General features: G+C 42.4%; 1 protein-coding gene across 2 annotated transcripts in view; it reads left to right on the top strand.

Annotated features, from left to right (window-relative positions):
* adam10a (ADAM metallopeptidase domain 10a) overlaps positions 1-17,742 on the top strand; it is a 93,737-nt gene that overhangs the window by 64,604 nt on the left and 11,391 nt on the right. For both annotated transcript variants that reach the window (XM_088640979.1, XM_088640980.1), the window contains exons 5-8: positions 9,191-9,291; positions 11,540-11,701; positions 13,720-13,812; positions 14,100-14,283. In XM_088640979.1, coding sequence (XP_088497105.1) covers positions 9,191-9,291; positions 11,540-11,701; positions 13,720-13,812; positions 14,100-14,283 — 540 coding nt within the window. The remainder of the gene's footprint in view (positions 1-9,190; positions 9,292-11,539; positions 11,702-13,719; positions 13,813-14,099; positions 14,284-17,742) is intronic.

Below are 17,742 nucleotides of genomic sequence, written 5' to 3'. Positions count from 1 at the left end.
TGAACTAACACTTAACGTCCATTAGGCGGTCTTCAAGGAGCCTCTGGAGTTTTATTCCGGCTTGAATGGATTAGTTCAGCTGCAGTCATCACGTTTTTCATTATTATTCCACTAATGTTTAAATTAGCGCAGTAGAAGTACCAAACCGATACACTCAGCTACAATCATTAGAAAGTTCATCTGAATTTTAAATTACTGTGAGCAGTGATTGGTGTAACGGCATCTCTTATTTAAAATGCAAAAATCTCCCATTACGTTAAAGATAAGATCACTTTATTGGCCATATACAATTTCTTGTATTAGGAATTTTGTCTTTTCGCATACCCCTCCATGAGACACACAGGGAGAGAAGCTTGGGGTCAGAGCGCAGGGTCAGCCATTTATACGGCGCCCCTGGAGCATTAGGATTAGGATTCCTCTGCCGGCTGCGGGATACGAACCTGCAACCTTCCAGCGACAGGCGCAGATCCTTAGCCACAGAGCCCATCTGATGAAATCAAACTCCGTGACCATGCACAGCTGGGGAACAAGGAAGAGCAGACAGACACCTTTGCCCCGCCCACCTTTGAGCCAGTCGTCTTTTAACACATAACTGGATGTCGAGCCCTGTGACGGTGGTTCAGCACCAATGGGAGGATAGGTGCATCAATCACTGACAGCACCACACGCCTACAGTCCCCGTTAGCGCTTGACTCAGGTTCGAACCCAGGATCACAGAGGTTAGTCTGCACTGGGTGGAACCCCTTTACTGGTCGAGGCTCTCGGGAGACCCCATAATCTTTTTATCACTGCGTGTAAGCATTGCTCTTCAATGACGACATGACAATATTGATCATTGCCTCAGTGACACTGGTTTGACACTATTTTCAGCATAGACCTGAACTGTGAAAGTGTTTATTTTTCTGGTGCCATATACATATTCAAATGGTACATTTGGCACATTTTGTCTGAGCAATCTTTATAAAGTAAAGCAGCTGAAAGATTATCTCAGATGTATAACTGCCAATTACGGACAAGCTGTAAAAGGAAAGGCCAGGAAATTGGACTAGTGCACCAGACAGGAATTTGTTCTTCAAACTAAGGTCCAATAGTGAGCATCAGCTTGTTCCCAGGAAATGAGCGGCGCCTCCTGTCGGTGGGTGAGCCTGGGGACAGGACCGGGTCGCCACGTGAATCCCTGGGGTTATGGAGTCTAGCTATCTCGGTCACATTCCAGACAGGAAGAGACGCTGTAGTGGCAGTGGGGAGCTCAGTGTGCACTAGCAAACGGAAAACAAACCAGCCTTATTCAGATGTTGAAGTTATTTGCTTACCCTTCCAGTTGGCTAGGTTGATTCCGGATTTTCATTTTTCAGCATGATAAAGAGAGTGAGATGTAATTATTGGCTTCTTAGTATGAAGCAAATAACACTGTACCACACAGGCACAGCACAGAGGAGTGCTGGGAAGCCAGCGGGCCCTGTGCCTCAGAGGAGACTTCACTCTGGCATAATATGACCACAGATGATCAGTGACAATCGCTCCGTAGCGCCCCCTTGTGGCGTAAAAGTGAAATACTGCGCTTTACATCTTGAGATATGACTTCAGTGTCCATCCAAAAAGGTGGAAGTTTCTTTATCATCACCCTACAAAACTACAAAAAACAACACTCAATAGAAATAAAAAAACAAACAATAGTGTACCAGTTAAGAGCAAAATAATAGAAATCAGAAATAATTTAAACAATAGTTCACCATTGCAACGTTAAATATCTTTGCTTCATGCTTTAATAGTTCTTCATAATTAGCTATATAGGATCTATATATCTAAATCGCCCCCAGTGCTCACTGTAACATCCCTTGGAGTCTGCTAGGTTTCACTGAATTATAGGCAAGCTTTCTTACTCTCAACGAGAATTGTCTGACACAACAGTCAACGTTTTAAAGATCTTTTTTTCAGGACCAACTCCAGACAAACAGATGTGTTTAGTCTTTGAAGTAATCTTAGCTACATATAGCTGTGTGTATCAAAATTACCGTTTCAGAATGCAATTTACACGAGATTTTAATTTTGGAATGCCACTGTGTTTACTGAAGCACAAGTCTCTTGAATTGAAAGGCAAAATGACTGAAAGTAAAAGGCACTGAGGTTTTGAACAGGCCCCCACACTTTTTAAACTTTTCATTTGCAACAGGCTACGATTTGCATCTCAATGAGATGGCATTCAGTGTGGGGACAAAGGGGCTTTTTTGTTGAAATGGAGAATATATTGTCAGCGATTAGTAAAATGCCATCGCGCTCCGTATCCAATCAATGTGGTGACCAGCACTGGGCAGTCTCCCATTAGTGACTTTCAAACAAGCGAAAAATAAAAGAGACAACAGCTGTTTCACAAACGCCCCCCTCCTTTCTGACGAGCGAGAAGTTATGTGATGACTCATCAGCTCAAGCAGTTAATGTAAATTAGCTACAGTAATTGATTAAGGATTGCTCTATGTTAGCAAGCTGTTCAGCCTCGGCTTTAGTCAAAGCTGCCTGTGACAATAAAAGTGCTGGCTTGTATTATAATTTTGCACAGGAATTTAATAGATGCAACTTCATTATTATGGTTGGCTAAACATGTATGCAAAGTAGCACCCATGAGTAAGATTTGACATTCTGCACTTTTGCCTTTTTTTCCTGAAAATGTCAATTGTACTTATCGTAAAAAAAATGACAAATCTCACTTCATTGACCAATTACCTACACTTTTCACTGTATATGTCTTTTTATGTGTTAAACTTGTGAAGGTGGTGCACATAACTGCATCTTGTTGAGTTTCTTGATAAAAAGGCAGGGAGGAAATCTGTATTTCATGATATGTTTGGAAAGCAGCATAGTAGCACAGTGGTTAGCATGGCTGCCTCGCACTGCTGGGGCCCTGGGTTCAATTCTGGACTTGGGGTGCTATCTGTGTGGAGTTTGTACGTTCTCCCCACGTTAGTGTGGGTTTTCGCTGGGCGTTCCAGTTTCCTCCAGCCAGTTCATAGATGTACTGGTAGATTTTAGGAAAATGGGTCCTGGTGTGAGTGTGCATCTGTGTCTGTGTGTGCCCTGTGATGGACTGGCGTCCCATCCAAAGTGTATCACACCTGGGATAGGCTCTGGCTCCACACCAACCCTCAGTTGGAATGATGGCAATACCTTCGGTAAGCAGCTCAAGTCAGTTTTAAGTACATGGGTTCCTCCATCCCTGCCCCACTCACTGGTGAAGTAAAGCCATGAATACTGTTTCCCTCTGCAGGTGTGTTTGTGATGTAAAAAAATCAATAGATCAGACAAATCTTCCATAGGGTGGGCATTTTCTTATAACAGAGAGAGAGAGAGAGAGATCACTTTATTGCCCATATACAATATCTTGTATTAGGAATTTGTCTTTCGCAGACCCCAACTTGCTGTCCATGAGACACACAGACAGGAAGAGAAGCTTGGGGTCAGAGCGCAGGGTCAGCTATTTATATGGCGACCCTGGAGCAATTGGGGTTAAGGCCGTTGCTCAGGGCCCCTACAGAGTAGGATTCTTCTGCCGGCTGCGGGATACGAACCGGCAACCTTCCAGGTGCAGGTCCCTAGCCACAAAGCCACCGCACCGCACCAAGCAGAACCAGTGGTGGACCAGCTTAATTCTGAAAGACGGGAACACTTGCAAGCCGACGAGATTAGGACATACAGTCCTGGGATACTGGGGGTAGATATAGCTCTAAACTAGTGCAGGAAAGATAGGACTGTTGCCATGAAAGTGTTTACCTTCAGAGTTTTCTTCTAACTGAAATCCCGGTTTCTGGTGTGCAGGTGTGATTGCATGCCACAGCACCAGGTCTCAGGATCTCCGCTTTCAAAGCGGACAGGAGGCGCTGCCAGCGAAGGAAAGTTACACGCTCAGTGGATTGGTTTTTTTTCCCTGTGCCTTCAAACAGCCGGACAAGCTTTCTATTTGCATTGAACTGAGCTGAGTTTGTGTGCTTTTAACTTTTTGGATTCATCAAACAGGGTCCTGAGAAAAATACCATTCTCCCCTCCTCTGGGAGCAAGGATAATGTTGACTGTCTCAGGGTTCTCATTAGCTGTGGCCTTACTGAGTCTCATTACGAGATGCAGCTCAATTACACCCTAATGGAAGCAAACAAAGTGAGTAGGAGTCGAGACTTGCGGGATTTTCTATCTTTAATATGTAAATGGGAGGGTGGCACAGTGGTTAGCATTGCAGATTCCCAGCGCTTGGGCCCTGGGTTGAATTCCTAGGGTGCTATCAGTGTGGAGTTTGTATGTTCTCCCTGTGTTCTAGTGGGTTTCCTTAGGGTGCTCTAGTCTGTTCCTGCAGTCCAAGGACACGTTGGTAGGTTAATTGTCTTCAGTAAAAATTGGCCTGGATTGGTGTCTCATCCCGAGGGTATCCTGCCTTGTGCCTGTTGCTTAGCCTCTGGCACCCCCCTGTAAGCCTGTATTGGATTAATCAGTTATTCAAACAGTTAGAAAATTGATAGATGATTGTAAATTGAGAATAAGCATGTACAGATTTTGAAAACTAGATCTACTGCTGGTATTCAGCAGAGAGTCCCCATCCGTTCTTATGAAACTGTATCTATCTGATCACCTTACTCATAGCAGGCTCACCCTTAATTCTTTTGTTGTTTGAGACTGAGAGGGGAGATGAAAAAGCTGTGAGATTTACCCAAACGCTCGGCAGCTCATTTGCTAATTACGTATAAATAATTGGAACATCTGTGCCTGCTGTTAAGGTAAAATATCGATGTCATCACATGCTTGGAAATGCCTGCGTTTTTAAATTTCCAGAGCCATGTTCAGCTTGTGCTGAGACATTAAGCCGCTTTTTTTTTACCATTTTGGAACCATGAAGTCTGCGGAATGGAAAGTTTTAAGCATAACCACACGGCTCTGAAAGCAGAATCATTTTACGGTTCATTTTAAGCAGAATCCTGGTTCATCTTCTTGTTTTTGTAGGGCAAGTGTTTTGTAAGGAAAGTGCTGCCATAAAGATATTTAAATGAGCATGTCCTAGATAAACTAGTTTTTCGGCCTATCTCACTTGGTGAGGATCAGAGCCCTGGTCTTCTCACCAGGGAAGCTGAAATCCGTGCCGGAGGGGAGATTGTGGAAGGCATGTGGGGATCAGCTTCAGGTTTTGTCATTTCATCCCGGCTGGCCTCACCCCACTGGAGTGAGGCGCTCAGTGTCCTTGGCTCAGTCCCCACATGTCGTAACACTGCAGAGAAGCACAGAAACTTTCCTCCTGTTAGACAATAGTAGGACTCCTGTTTACTGGGAGAAATTCGGATAAACTGGAAAATATGAGTTCCTGGGATTGGCCCCTTGCTGCTTTCATCATTCCTGCAGTTGTGTTGGTATTGAAGCAGTGGGTTGACTTTGTCCGCACGCTCTTGGTGCGATGTTTAATTCAAACCAAGGTGCTTCTGCCTAAAGAGGGAAAGATCTGGTGTTATTAGACATAGTGTCAAAAAAGACGGCATATCTTTGATATTTCTTTATCAAATCTCGATGCTTTGCTTTTTTAAGCCTACATATGCTGAACTGAAAGCATTGTGGAAAACTCGTAAGTATACTGTGAAGGACTTGATAATGCTAGGTAGTTAATTTACCCCCTTTTATCCTATTTTTAATTCTCTGTGACTTACAGTAGGTACCACAGCAGTTTTTCATTGTCTGGGTAGCTAAGTCTGTAGGGACACATGAAGATCTAGTATGGGGATATTATCGTTCAGTTAACCTGTTTTATTGTTGTGCATGTTCACACAGAAACAGAAAGAAATCTGAGTTACAGTTTCCTCGCAGGTCGGTGTGGATTAGAGAAATTAGCACTGTCATCTGAGCGCGGCTATAAGCAGCTGCCTTTTTGTTCTGCCAGGTTAAAGAGGATAAAAAATCATCACATCTTGCTTTAGAAGCCATTACATGAGAAGGTAAAGAATCAATTTCAGGTGCGGGCTTTAGAAGTTAATAAGATTTTGTTGAAGCCATCTTGCTTCTTGGTAAAGGCACATATTAGTTTTTGGGTATAGAGAATTTTCTTTAAAGAAACGAAAAGCAAAGAGAAGATGAGAAAAAGTTAAAATATGGAGCCACACATTTAATTATGCAAACTGATGAAAACTCATGGAATCTCAGCAAATTGCCACTCATAGTATCATCTGTATAACACTGTCCATTAATATTTTTTGCAAAAGTTGAGTAGAAGGATGAACCCCAGCTCTCTTCAGTTGTGTGCTTACTGCGGTACACATGCAGAACGTCAGACTCTGTCCTGGCGTTCCTCTAATAGGCACCCCATCACCCGCAAACTAGATGGTTCGACCCAGGTGATATGGTATGTGTACAAGCATTATGTTTTTATTTGGATCTCCTAAGAGGCCACAGGGCCCTTGAAGATCTTATATGCTGCATGTCACTGTCATGTACTTGAGGGGTGCGTTTTACATACAAGACCCATCAACGCCCAGATCCGCCCAAGCACCCATCTTCACACATCTGCATTTAAATCGCTGAAAGATGCGCAGCTGTTTTCTCAGTCTGAGGTCTCTACCGTGATGAGAGCTGCCTGGCTGTGTCCCTCCTTGTACTAGATTTTCATTCTTCTCCAGCCTAGCCTGGCTACCGCACTTTAAAGAAACATGGCAAGTATTTATTTCCTATAGTGAGTCTAGATTCTGAAGCTCCGAGACATGGCCTCTTGCAGGCATTTGAGACGGCTGAACTGTTGCTATTGAACTTGGCATCATTTAAGAAGTTCTGTGGAAGCAAGCTGGGAGTATAACCTTAAATCTCAGCCACATCAGGTGGAAAGTCTCCTACTCCAGTTGACTGAACATGTGAATGAATGTGTTGTCTAGTTGTCTAACCTGGTGGAAATTACATTTTTCCTTTCTGATACAGAGTATCATGATGATAATACTTCCTTTTATTGCCCAAGATGGGGGGGGGGGGGTTCCTTTGCAGGCAGGTAATAGACGCAACACAATACACAATGGGTTTGACATGACGTGATCCCATTAACAAATAAGGAACATATATGAATGACGAGAAAGAAAAAATAAATATATGAAGTAAAATATATAGTCACTTGTCCAGATTAAACTCAGTTTTATTGTATTTGAATCTAGGCACTTTAAATCAACACATAGATGGAAGGAGCTCAAATTCACCGTGAAATGGGGTGGTCATCTGCGTTTCGCACTGCTTGTTTGACTTGGATTTCTGAGAGCTGTAGCTGTTGTCCAGTAATTTAGCTTCACTATCCTGCTTAGTCTGTCTTTATTGAGGATGGTGTATAGGTTAATTGAAAAGAACTGGGAATTTTTTCTTGTGTTGAGCATTTTAGAAATGTCTCTAGCAAATGTGATTGTGCTGTGCTTCATAGGAACACTGTTTTGAGTTTATCGTGGCATGGGTGTGACTGCCTTCTTTTATTAAAGCTGGCCAGCAGCCATATCACCCTCACTCACTACTGGCAGCCCACTCAAGCTAAGCAGGTGTGAGCCTGGTCAGTACCTGGATGAGAGACCAGTAGGGGGCGCTCACCCAGCAATCTGTGTGGTTCCCTAATGCCCCAGTATAGTGATGGGAACACTATACTGTAGTCATTAAAAATCCCGAGGGATTCTTGAAAAGAGTATGGGTGTTACCCTGGCCATCTGGCCAAAATTCCTATTGGCCTTTTCCAATAATCCCCATCTCTGAAGTTGCTTCATCACTCTGTTCTCCTCCCCACTGACAGCTGGTGTGTGGTGAGCGTACTGGCGCACTATGTACTCTGTCTAGTACTAATGTACTAGGTGGGCCTGCACATTGGTGGTGGAGGAGGGGAGTCCCCATTACCTGTAAAGCACTTTGAGTGGAGTGTCCAGAAAAGTGCTATATAAGTGTAAGCAATTATTAATTATTAAAATGCAGGTGAACCGTCTCACTTATGCTGTGTAGACCATCAGTATTTCTTCTACAAGGAAACTGTCCAAAGTGAGCAGTGAGCCTCATGTGAATCTGCTTAGCAGTGGGTTATCACAGCAGGCCCGCTGCTAAATCAGCTTGTAGGAACATAAAAAGGCTACACCCAAGGGGGGGTCATTCGGCTCATCTAGCTTGTTTGGTTGCTAGTAGCTAATTGATCCAAGAATGTCATCCAGCCATTTCAGCCCGGTTGTTAGTTTCAGCAGCATGGCTGGGCAGCCTGTTCTAGACTCCCACAGTCCTTTCTGTAAAAAAAGAAACTGCTCGTTTTTCTCAATTTCAGATGTACTTTAAAATCCTCGTTTTTTCTGATTTGACCTCAGGTTTCTATTTGACTATTGATTCTGGAGACCCCTGCGTTAAAGCTGTCAGTGCCTTTTAGGGTCTTGAGCACTCAAATCAATGCATAGTCTTCTCTGTGCAAGAACAGGATTCAGCTCCCTCAGCCCATCAGTGCAGGACATTGAGCCTGTGAATGTATCTTATTGATCTTCTCTGGAGTGATTCCATGATTTTACAGAGGAAGTATTGTTCTATGACATGGTGACCAAAATAGTATACAATTTGTAGTACTTCATGTATAGACTAGTGCATTTTATCGTTTTTAATTGATCTTTGCCTGATTTACATTCACATACTGTACTATACTGCTAACTATATATACTCATCTATACTCATCAATTTTTTTTGCTTCCTCATATTGTGTAGAAGGTGAAAATGTGTACAAATACCACCCAGTTTACCCTGTGTAAATTCTTTTTTTATTATCTGAAAGCGTGTTCAAGGTTTCCCATTGCGTTGCCATTCATTGTGTGTCTCTGCTCTTGCCTGCATTACATGTCACCTGCCAGGTATTTGTCCACTCTTAAATTTTGTCTAAATTCTTCTGAAATTACCTTTGTAGCTTCTATAGTGTTTGCAGAGCCTCCCAGCATCTTCTAAAAAATACACTGTGAATTAACCAGTTTAATATGTCTTGTATTTGAAGCGTTTGCGTGAGGCTCAGGAGACGATTCTGAGCCACAGGGCGTGAAAGAGCGGCGTGAGCCGACTCGACTAGGGGGAGATCTGGCCTCATCAGAGGGATGCGACACTGCGGCTCTGGCAGGACAAGAGATGGGCTTCTCTCACTCCTGTTTCAAAGTGGTGCTTTCCCTCACTGAACAGGCTCTCTCCTCTCTCTCTTTCGTAGACTACCCGCACAAGTACGGCGCCGAGGGGGGCTGCGCCGACCACACGGTCTTCGAGAGGATGAAGAAGTACCAGGCGTCCGCAGTGGAGAAGACCCCCAAGGTGAGCACTGCCCCTCAGGGTTCAAGTGGCCACACATACCCAGCTGACCGTTATAAAATCCCCTCTGCTGAACCTGTAGGGTCCGACTCGCGGTCAGCAGCACTGCTCTTTCCACACAGACCACCGTGGTGGGGACTGCAGGAACAGTCCTCCTCCTTGTACTAGTGAGAGCATTTCATCATTATATTATGCAGTGCTGTTCTACTGCATGTATACTCCATCTTTGCTATTATAAAAACCACCTCAAGTATTATCCAAAGACAAGTTCTTAGAACCCAAATACAGCACTCGTGGCTCGTTCTGGCAGGGTTTCAAAGCTCGTTGGTTATTATAAAGCAGCAAAGCGGTCAGTATGGACAATATGTGGCCTTTCCCCTTAGCCCTCTTGGTCCTGCAATCTGGTATGAGCAGAAAATGTCTGTAAGCAACAGACGGTTTTAAGATGCATCACTCTTAAAAGAAATCCCTCTTTAACCCCAGACATTGGCTCACATCTGTGATCTGAGAGTTACAGTACTTTGCGCATTCTCTCCAGTGCATTTCTGGGTCCTGTAGTGCAGAAACCTTTTTAAATAATAAATATAATGTGCCAACAGGAAATGTCAGGATAGGTTTGCAGATCCAAAAATAATTTGCCTAATCTGTAGGAAATTGTTTTTTTTAAAAAAAAACATTCTTTGCACTTGTAGTACAAGTAGGTTTATATCAAAGAGAGGGAGGGGCAGTACTTTACTACATTCTTGGAGTTGAATATACTCTCATTGAGATTATCGGAATGCACTGTGAAACTGCGCTTTTAGATATGTTTGTGACTCAAGAGGAAAAATATTTTAGCTAAAAATACTTCCAGATTATTTTTTTTTAATCAGATCCTGGGACAGAATGATTCTTGCAAGACTTGCTTCATACAGGTTGTGTGTTATGTACTCCAACCTCCGAGTGGCAGAATTTCTTCCTCATATGCGCCTGGACTGAAACCACTTTCTCACAGAATGAGGTCTCCTGCAGTAACACTATTCACAAGAGATTACAAAAAAGCAGTTCTTAAACCAGATCTTCAAGGGGCTGATTTATAAAAAAAAATCAAGGAGCACAAATTTGTGCAGGTGAGGTTCATGAACTCACCACACATCTGCTCTTGCACACAGCATTACATCCAGCTTTGAGTTATATTAAAACATCTTTTTATTGTTTTTGCTTACCTCATTGTTAAACTATCAATTGAATACACTCGAGTGCCCCAGGCTAAGCCTGTTTTAAGGTGTGTATTGTGTGCGCAAATTCTCCTGGTCTTTGTTGTGGTGTTGGTCAATACTGCTGCCACAGTGATTTAATTGTATAGAGCAAGAGCAGATGATCCCCTCTGGGTTTTCTGAGGGTGTCCATTACCATTGCAGCAGTTTGACAGATGGCCTCAGCTCTAAGCAGAAATAGGCCGGACGCTGAAGTGAACCATAAACAATGGGAAGATGATATGTCAGAAACTTTTCACTTTTCTGTGTTCATCCTGGGATTTCAGGCACAAAAGTAGTGATGAAACTATCACTTCAGTCGTCATTAGGTAATCAAGGCAAACACTTAAGTGCACACACAACAACCAGATGTTGCAAATGATTTACTGTTCTGTATAAGACAATAAAATGACTTTTATCTTTGATAAAAACAAAAAAAAACAATAGCAGATTGTGGTTAGACTGCACTGCACGTAGTAGTTTCTCCTGTAGTTTTTTTCCTGAAATGCAAATGTTTTTCTGAATTGAGTTTTCAATTTAAATATGCGATTTGATCTGCTGATTTTTGCACCTGTATTTAGAGGGGGAAGGAGCACTCTGTCTCCACTCACAACAGCAGTATCACTGTCCCCTTCAATATCCACTTTCATCAAGGGGTTTAGATAGCCTACTGGGGGAAAGACAAATCAAAATACATCGTTCATTTTGCGTATGCTAAAGGAGCTGGTGAGAGGTAGGCGTTGTGCTGATTTTAGAATTCTTTATGGGCTGATGGTGTTTGAATTTATGCCAGAAGAAGGGTCAAATGTGAATAAGTGGCCTACAATATGCAAAACAAAAATTCAGGCCAGCAAGGGTTGTGGGCTTCTATGCACTGTACTGCAGGAGTAACAGTTGCCTGACTGAGCAAGGCAAAGGAGGCGCATTTCATAACGAGGCTTATTATGACTTTTAAAACGAGTCATTTCGTCCGTGAACTCACGGACTTGTCCATGTTCCCTGGGATGCCCTTGTAGGATGACCACATTGAGGAGGAGGAGGAGGGGCAATCCAGTGGACCTGTCCTCCTGAGGTCACGCAGAGCTGCCGGGGCAGACAAGAACACCTGCCAGCTGTTCATCCAGACTGACCACCTCTTTTACAAGTACTACGGCACCCGCGAAGCTGTGATCGCACAGGTAAGGGCATACCTGTAATCACCTGTAATAGCTCAGATTTCTGTTTCAGAAGCTGTGATCGCACAGGTAGGGCATACTTGTAATCACCTGTAATAGCTCAGATTTCGGTTTCAGAAGCTGTGATCGCACAGGAAGGGCATACCTGTAATCACCTGTAATAGCTCAGATTTCTGTTTCAGAAACTGTGATCGCACAGGTAGGGTATACCTGTAATCATCTGTAATAGCTCAGATTTCTGTTTCAAAAACTGTGATCGCACAGGTAGGGCATAGCTGTAATGGCTCAGATTTCTGTTTCAAAAGCTGTGATCGCACAGGTAGGGCATACCTGTAATCACCTGTAATAGCTCAGGTGTCTGGTTCAGTCACACACGTGACTCATAGGTAGACTCTGTGTTTCAGAAACTGGGAATCTCACAACAAGGAAAATATTTTTCAGTATACTAATGCGATAGTTCAGGATTGCTCCGACTAGTTTAAAAACTTGAAGATGACGGGCAAAGGAGGGTTTGTGAAACAGCTGAGAAGACGTCAGCTGGAATTGTGAAAAAGGGATTAACTAGAGTTTTGAAACCATGGAAATTCTTACTCCAGGATTGTGGTGCTTCAGTGTTGAAATAGGGAGGAGACAACCATTTAAAGCTACAGTAAGTGGGCTTGCCAGATAATTTTGATAATTTCTGCACTTGCATCACGCTGGCAGTCCTGTTAATTGTGTGTGTGTTAGGGAGTGGAGTGGAGGATCATTAGAGCTGTTAACAGAGTTCTATTTATAACAAAGTGGAAAGAAGCTCATAGAATTCAAACATTTGTTTGACTCTTCAGAACACAGGCTGTCTGCCAGATTATTTGTAACATTTTCCAGATGATTTATGAGTGTTTATAGGAAACTGACACACCAGGGATATTGGTTTGAGAGTAAAAAAACAACTTTCATTATTGCTAAAATATTGTACAGCTCCTTTTTTTTAAATTTGTAACAGAAACTATTTTTTCAATATTTTAGACATCATTTAAATTAAAATTGATATGCAACAAGCATCTGGAGATGTCTTACCACTACTGTTTTACCATAATGCCTATTAAACCGTAAATACACCACCTTAGGATTTTGTGGTTTAACCTACTGTATCTGACCTTCACCTAGTCCTCACCAAACCTTAATAGTAGATAGAACTAACCTCATTTGACAACACACAAAAATTCTACCTTGTCATAATTTTTAAAAATCGGCCAGTATTCAGTATATTTGTGTGACATGTTGAGGACTAGGTGAAGGTCAAATATGTCTAAATATGTTAAACTATAAATTCCAGAAGTGCTGTTTATGTTTTCACCAGTATAGATAAAAGAGGTGCCAACAACACAGAATGACAATTAAGAGCAAAAGTACTAAAGAATTTGTCACTCTAGTCTTCCGTTTCTTTACCTCTTTAAAACATTATAGTCAAGTCCCCTTAAAAAAAAAAAATATGCTAATGTGTCATTTTAGGCCTCTTCTGTAAAATCGTTTCGGGTTTATTTTTAGATTTTTTTTTACCTCTTAGTCATTTGTTTGCCTTGAGGAATCGTGTCTTCATTTGTTGGAACTGACACCTCATGAAGAAGCAGTTTGCTAAAAAAAAAAATGTAGGTTTTGGTTACTTAAAGAAAAAACTGTTGCAGCAAATGGTTTGCTAGAGATGGTGCAATGTGGTACACCCAGCACCGTGAATCCTTGCTGTTACTGTTACTCGCAATCTTGCAGAAATGTTGCCGTTGGCTGCTACTTGCTGAAATGTAGTGAGATCCGTTTTGGATAAAAAGCTGTGATCAGTGTGTTTTGCAGACTTTGTGAGTAGTTTCTGTACTTTCTGAGTGTAGCTCTGTTTACTTTGTTTTAATGCTTGCATAGCATCAGAAACACAGTTTGCCCTAGCATTGCCTAGATTCTCTAGGAAGAAAATGTGTAATGGCTCTCGCATGAAACAAGTCCTTTAGAAGCATTTTTTTTTTTGGTTTGTTCTAATTTCCGTCCAGATCTCCAGCCATGTCAAAGCCATCGACTCTATCTACCAGACCACAGACTTCCAAGGAATCCGGAACATCAGCTTCATGGTGAAAAGGATTAAAGTAAGTGTTTGGATCTTCCGCACTCCTCTGCCCAGTTGGCATTCTGTCGAGGTCAGTGAAAGGTCAATGAAAATCTTCCACAGCTGCTTGTGTCCTTATCTGTTGATTTTTTGCTCAGAAGGCTGTCTAGCTTCCAATGAATCGGGTATGAAGCTGTTAGGTACATCCTTTAGGCCCATAGGAAGACTGAGCGATTCCAACTCACTGGACTCTGCTTGGCTGGAGTTTATTTCTGTTTTTTCTAATTTCTCTTCGCTTGCTTGATTTCTTTTTCTTGGCGTCTCCAGATCAACACCACGGAAGCCGAGAGAGACAAGTCCAACCCCTTCCGCTTTGCCAACATCGGAGTGGAGAAGTTCCTGGAGCTGAACTCGGAGCAGAACCATGACGATTACTGCCTGGCGTACGTCTTCACCGACAGAGACTTCGACGACGGGGTTCTGGGCTTGGCCTGGGTCGGCGCCCCCTCAGGTAAAACATGGGGACCTGGCCATGACATCAACCTGCAGTAGAATACACGAGAATAGACTTTACTATTGCTGTGTCATAAAGCAGTGTATAGGAAATTGGATTTTTTGCATGTTTTTTTTTTAAAGAAAATGAAATGCATAAACCTTCACTCTAAGACAGTGGTTCTCAATCCTGGTCCTGGTGATCCACACACCTGTGGGTTTGTGTTCCAGCTGAGTCCTTAGTCACACAACCAGACCTTCATGGACTTAATAATAAAAATGAATTTGAACTGTTTGTTCCCAGCTCTCAAGCATGTTGGAGCTTTAACCCTTGTGTTTTGTAAGTGGGGGGGAATTCCAGACTTGTGACTAGGAACAAAATGCAAATATACCAATGAAGCAATTTCTTAAATCAGTTAAGGCTTCAGTTGTCTTTTTTACGGCAGTTCTGGATCATGTGTTTTTTTCGGGTTTTTTTGCAGATAGCATTAGAGGTTTTAGTCGACCTGTGTCCAGGTTTGACCTGCTCGTCTTGATATCGCAGGGCTTGTCCAAATCGCTGCCTCCCAGTCTGGCACTGTGCAGCTGCACTAGTGAACCCATTCCATTGCCCACTCAATATGATCTGATTCAATTAGTAGTGTTAAAGATATTCTCTTTCCCTAGTTTCACTGGTAAGATCTGCAAGGACAGACAATTTTTTTTGCAATTTCATTTAAAAAGATTCACAATTTCTATTAAATTTTGACTGCTTGATATGCGTGCTGTAAATCTTTCATTTGCAATAATACACTCTGCCCTGCTCGCCCTTTCCAGATTAACCTGGCTGGAGCTACTATGGGTGGGTTCTGGATTCTTAGTTGTTGCATCCAGTTGCTGCCCATTTCACAAGCTGTGGCTATTTGTGTCTTCCTGAAGACGTATAGCAAGCCTTACAGCTGTTCTTGCTGGCTTTTCAGTGGTGATTTGTATTTGAATTTTGGTTATGCCCTGTGATACCCATTGTGGAGCTTTTATACTAATGAAATGTCAGGTGCGACACAGATGTAGTGAAGCGTGTCATGTTATAAAGACATGACATTAAAGATCTCTCCAAGCCCATTCTTTCTCATTTCACCTCTGACGGCCATTACCACTCTAATCTCTCCGTCTGTGTTCTCAAAGACGGTTTTATAAAACTCATACATCAGAAAGACTACAGAAACCAAAATTATCCTGCAGCTAGGATCACACCTTCCCCCTTCTCTTAAGGACAGACTACTTTTCTTCTAAATTCTCTCTATTTATTGTAGGTTTCATTTCACACCTCTCTTCAACTATCCTGACTTCACACCTCCTGATTGGCCACTCTTTCTGTCCCCTGCTCCCACCTCTCGCTCCTCCTCTCTCTCAGCCTTTGTTCTCCCGCTACATTACCTTTGCTTTCTGTCTTTCTCACACCCGAAGAAGGCTCCACGGCCGAAAGGTTCTGTTTTCTTTCTTCTCTTTTCAGCATGGAATAAACCTATTACATGTTAGAAAGACGTCTGTCAACCGGCATTTCTTTGGTTTTTGTAAGTTGTCAATTAATCACAGCTATAGTATGCAATTAATTAAAAATGGTATTGTGTTAATTCTTTTAATGATTTTTAATCAAACCTCCCTGTTTGGACTGTCCGTTTTGATCCTATTTCAATGCCTGGCTTAGTGTTACTTTGTTTTCCATGGTTCATATGAGTTAGCTTGTCCATCAAAAAATGGACATTGCTTTTGTTGCAAAACGGCAAAACATTTAGGGCTTTTGTTATAAAAAAAACTCTGTTGGTTCTTAGGATGAAAAAGGCAGCAAACCTGTAACTACAATTGCAAGGCTAAGTTCCAATACCTTTGCTGCACACTTCTGCTGTACTGCCTACATGCAAAATATGTCTGTGCTTCAGTAAAGCTTCCCAGCAATTTCTGGAATACATCAAAACAGAAATGAATTCCGGTAGCTTCGATAGCGCACACTATCTGAATTTCAGGATCGTTACGAGCCTGTGAATTAGAACACAAATGTTAACCCCTACTATAGGGGATTTTATTGCCGTTTTGTTTTGTTTTGAACTCTGTTTTGTAAAGAAAAATTGTTTTCTTACTTAATTCCACTTTAAGATATGGTCACACCTCCTCAATGAACACGTTTTGCTATGTTCTGCTTGTGTGTAAATATTAATTTTAATAACGTTATTCCTTCAATCCATAATCAGAAAGCCCCTTCCCCTACTCTGTAAATGCTGCTTCATCTATGAGCTAGTATTGTACAAGCTTTAGTGTTATGGTCACAAAAATGCTCTAACATTTTAGTTTAACAAGTACTTCTGTCTATGCTTGTTTCTGATCAAGTTTTCATTCACAAACTCTCAAAACAAACATTTAATTTGTTTTACAATTCCTTACACTTATAGCGTTTTTCTGGACACTCCACTCAAAGCGCTTTACAGGTAATGGGGACTCCCCTCCACCACCACCAATGTGCAGCCCCACCTGGATGATGCAACAGCAGCCATAGTGCGCCAGTACTCTCACCACACACCAGCTATCAGTGGGGAGGAGAACAGAGTGATGAAGCCAGTTCAGAGATGGGGTTTATTACGAGGCCACGATTGGTAAAGGCCAATGGGAAATTTGGCCAGGATGCCGGGGTAACGCCCATACTCTTTTTAAGAAACATCCTCGGATTTTGACTGACCATGAGTTAGGACCTCTGTTTTACGCCTTTGTTTTACAGTATATTATCCCCATCCGCTATACTGGGGCATTAGGACCACCACCACAGACCGCAGGGTGAGTGCCACCAACTGGTCCCATTGATAGCAGCAACCTTAGCTTTCCCAGGAGGTCTCCCATCCAAGTACTGGCCAGGCTCACACCTGCTGAGCTTCAGTGGGCTGCCAGTTGTGAGTTGCAGGGTAATATAGCTACTGACTATTCTGTGACTACAGAACAATTTAAAATACCATGCACTTAATCTCAGTTAGTTTTAACTATTGAACAGCTGTAACTTTTATGTGGAAGTGAGGAACCTAACCCTGATCTGATATTAGTCCAAAATGCTATTGCAGCTCTGGCACAGATCTCCTTTAAAACTACCTAGCCAGGAAGATGGGTTACTATGGGTCAATATCGAAACAAGCATACTAAAAAAGGGAGAGGAGTCAATGCAGCCACAGACCAAATGTGCTGTAAAGGCGCTTTTTGGCTCAGATGCACTGCCTTTGAAAACACTCAAGCTGAGTGAATAATTCATATCAAATGTCTGCTTTCGTGCTGTACAACTACCTTCAGTTTGAAGTCGTACAATGTCTGTAGTCAGCATGGGTTTTGGCGTGTGCTGCATTCTAAAAGGCGTTAATGCAGGACTCTTCCAGGGCTGCTTGACTTTGAATTACCTCCGGTAATTTGAAGAAAATTGAGTGTTTTATCGGTGTTTAATGCAGGAGGCTCACAAAGGCTGCTT

The sequence above is a fragment of the Lepisosteus platostomus genome, chromosome 7 (assembly GCF_059453375.1).
Source record: "Lepisosteus platostomus isolate fLepPlt1 chromosome 7, fLepPlt1.hap1, whole genome shotgun sequence".
Taxonomy (NCBI): Eukaryota; Metazoa; Chordata; class Actinopteri; order Semionotiformes; family Lepisosteidae; genus Lepisosteus; species Lepisosteus platostomus.
Note: the sequence above shows the minus strand (reverse complement) of the source record. Positions and strands in the feature narration are given on the sequence as shown.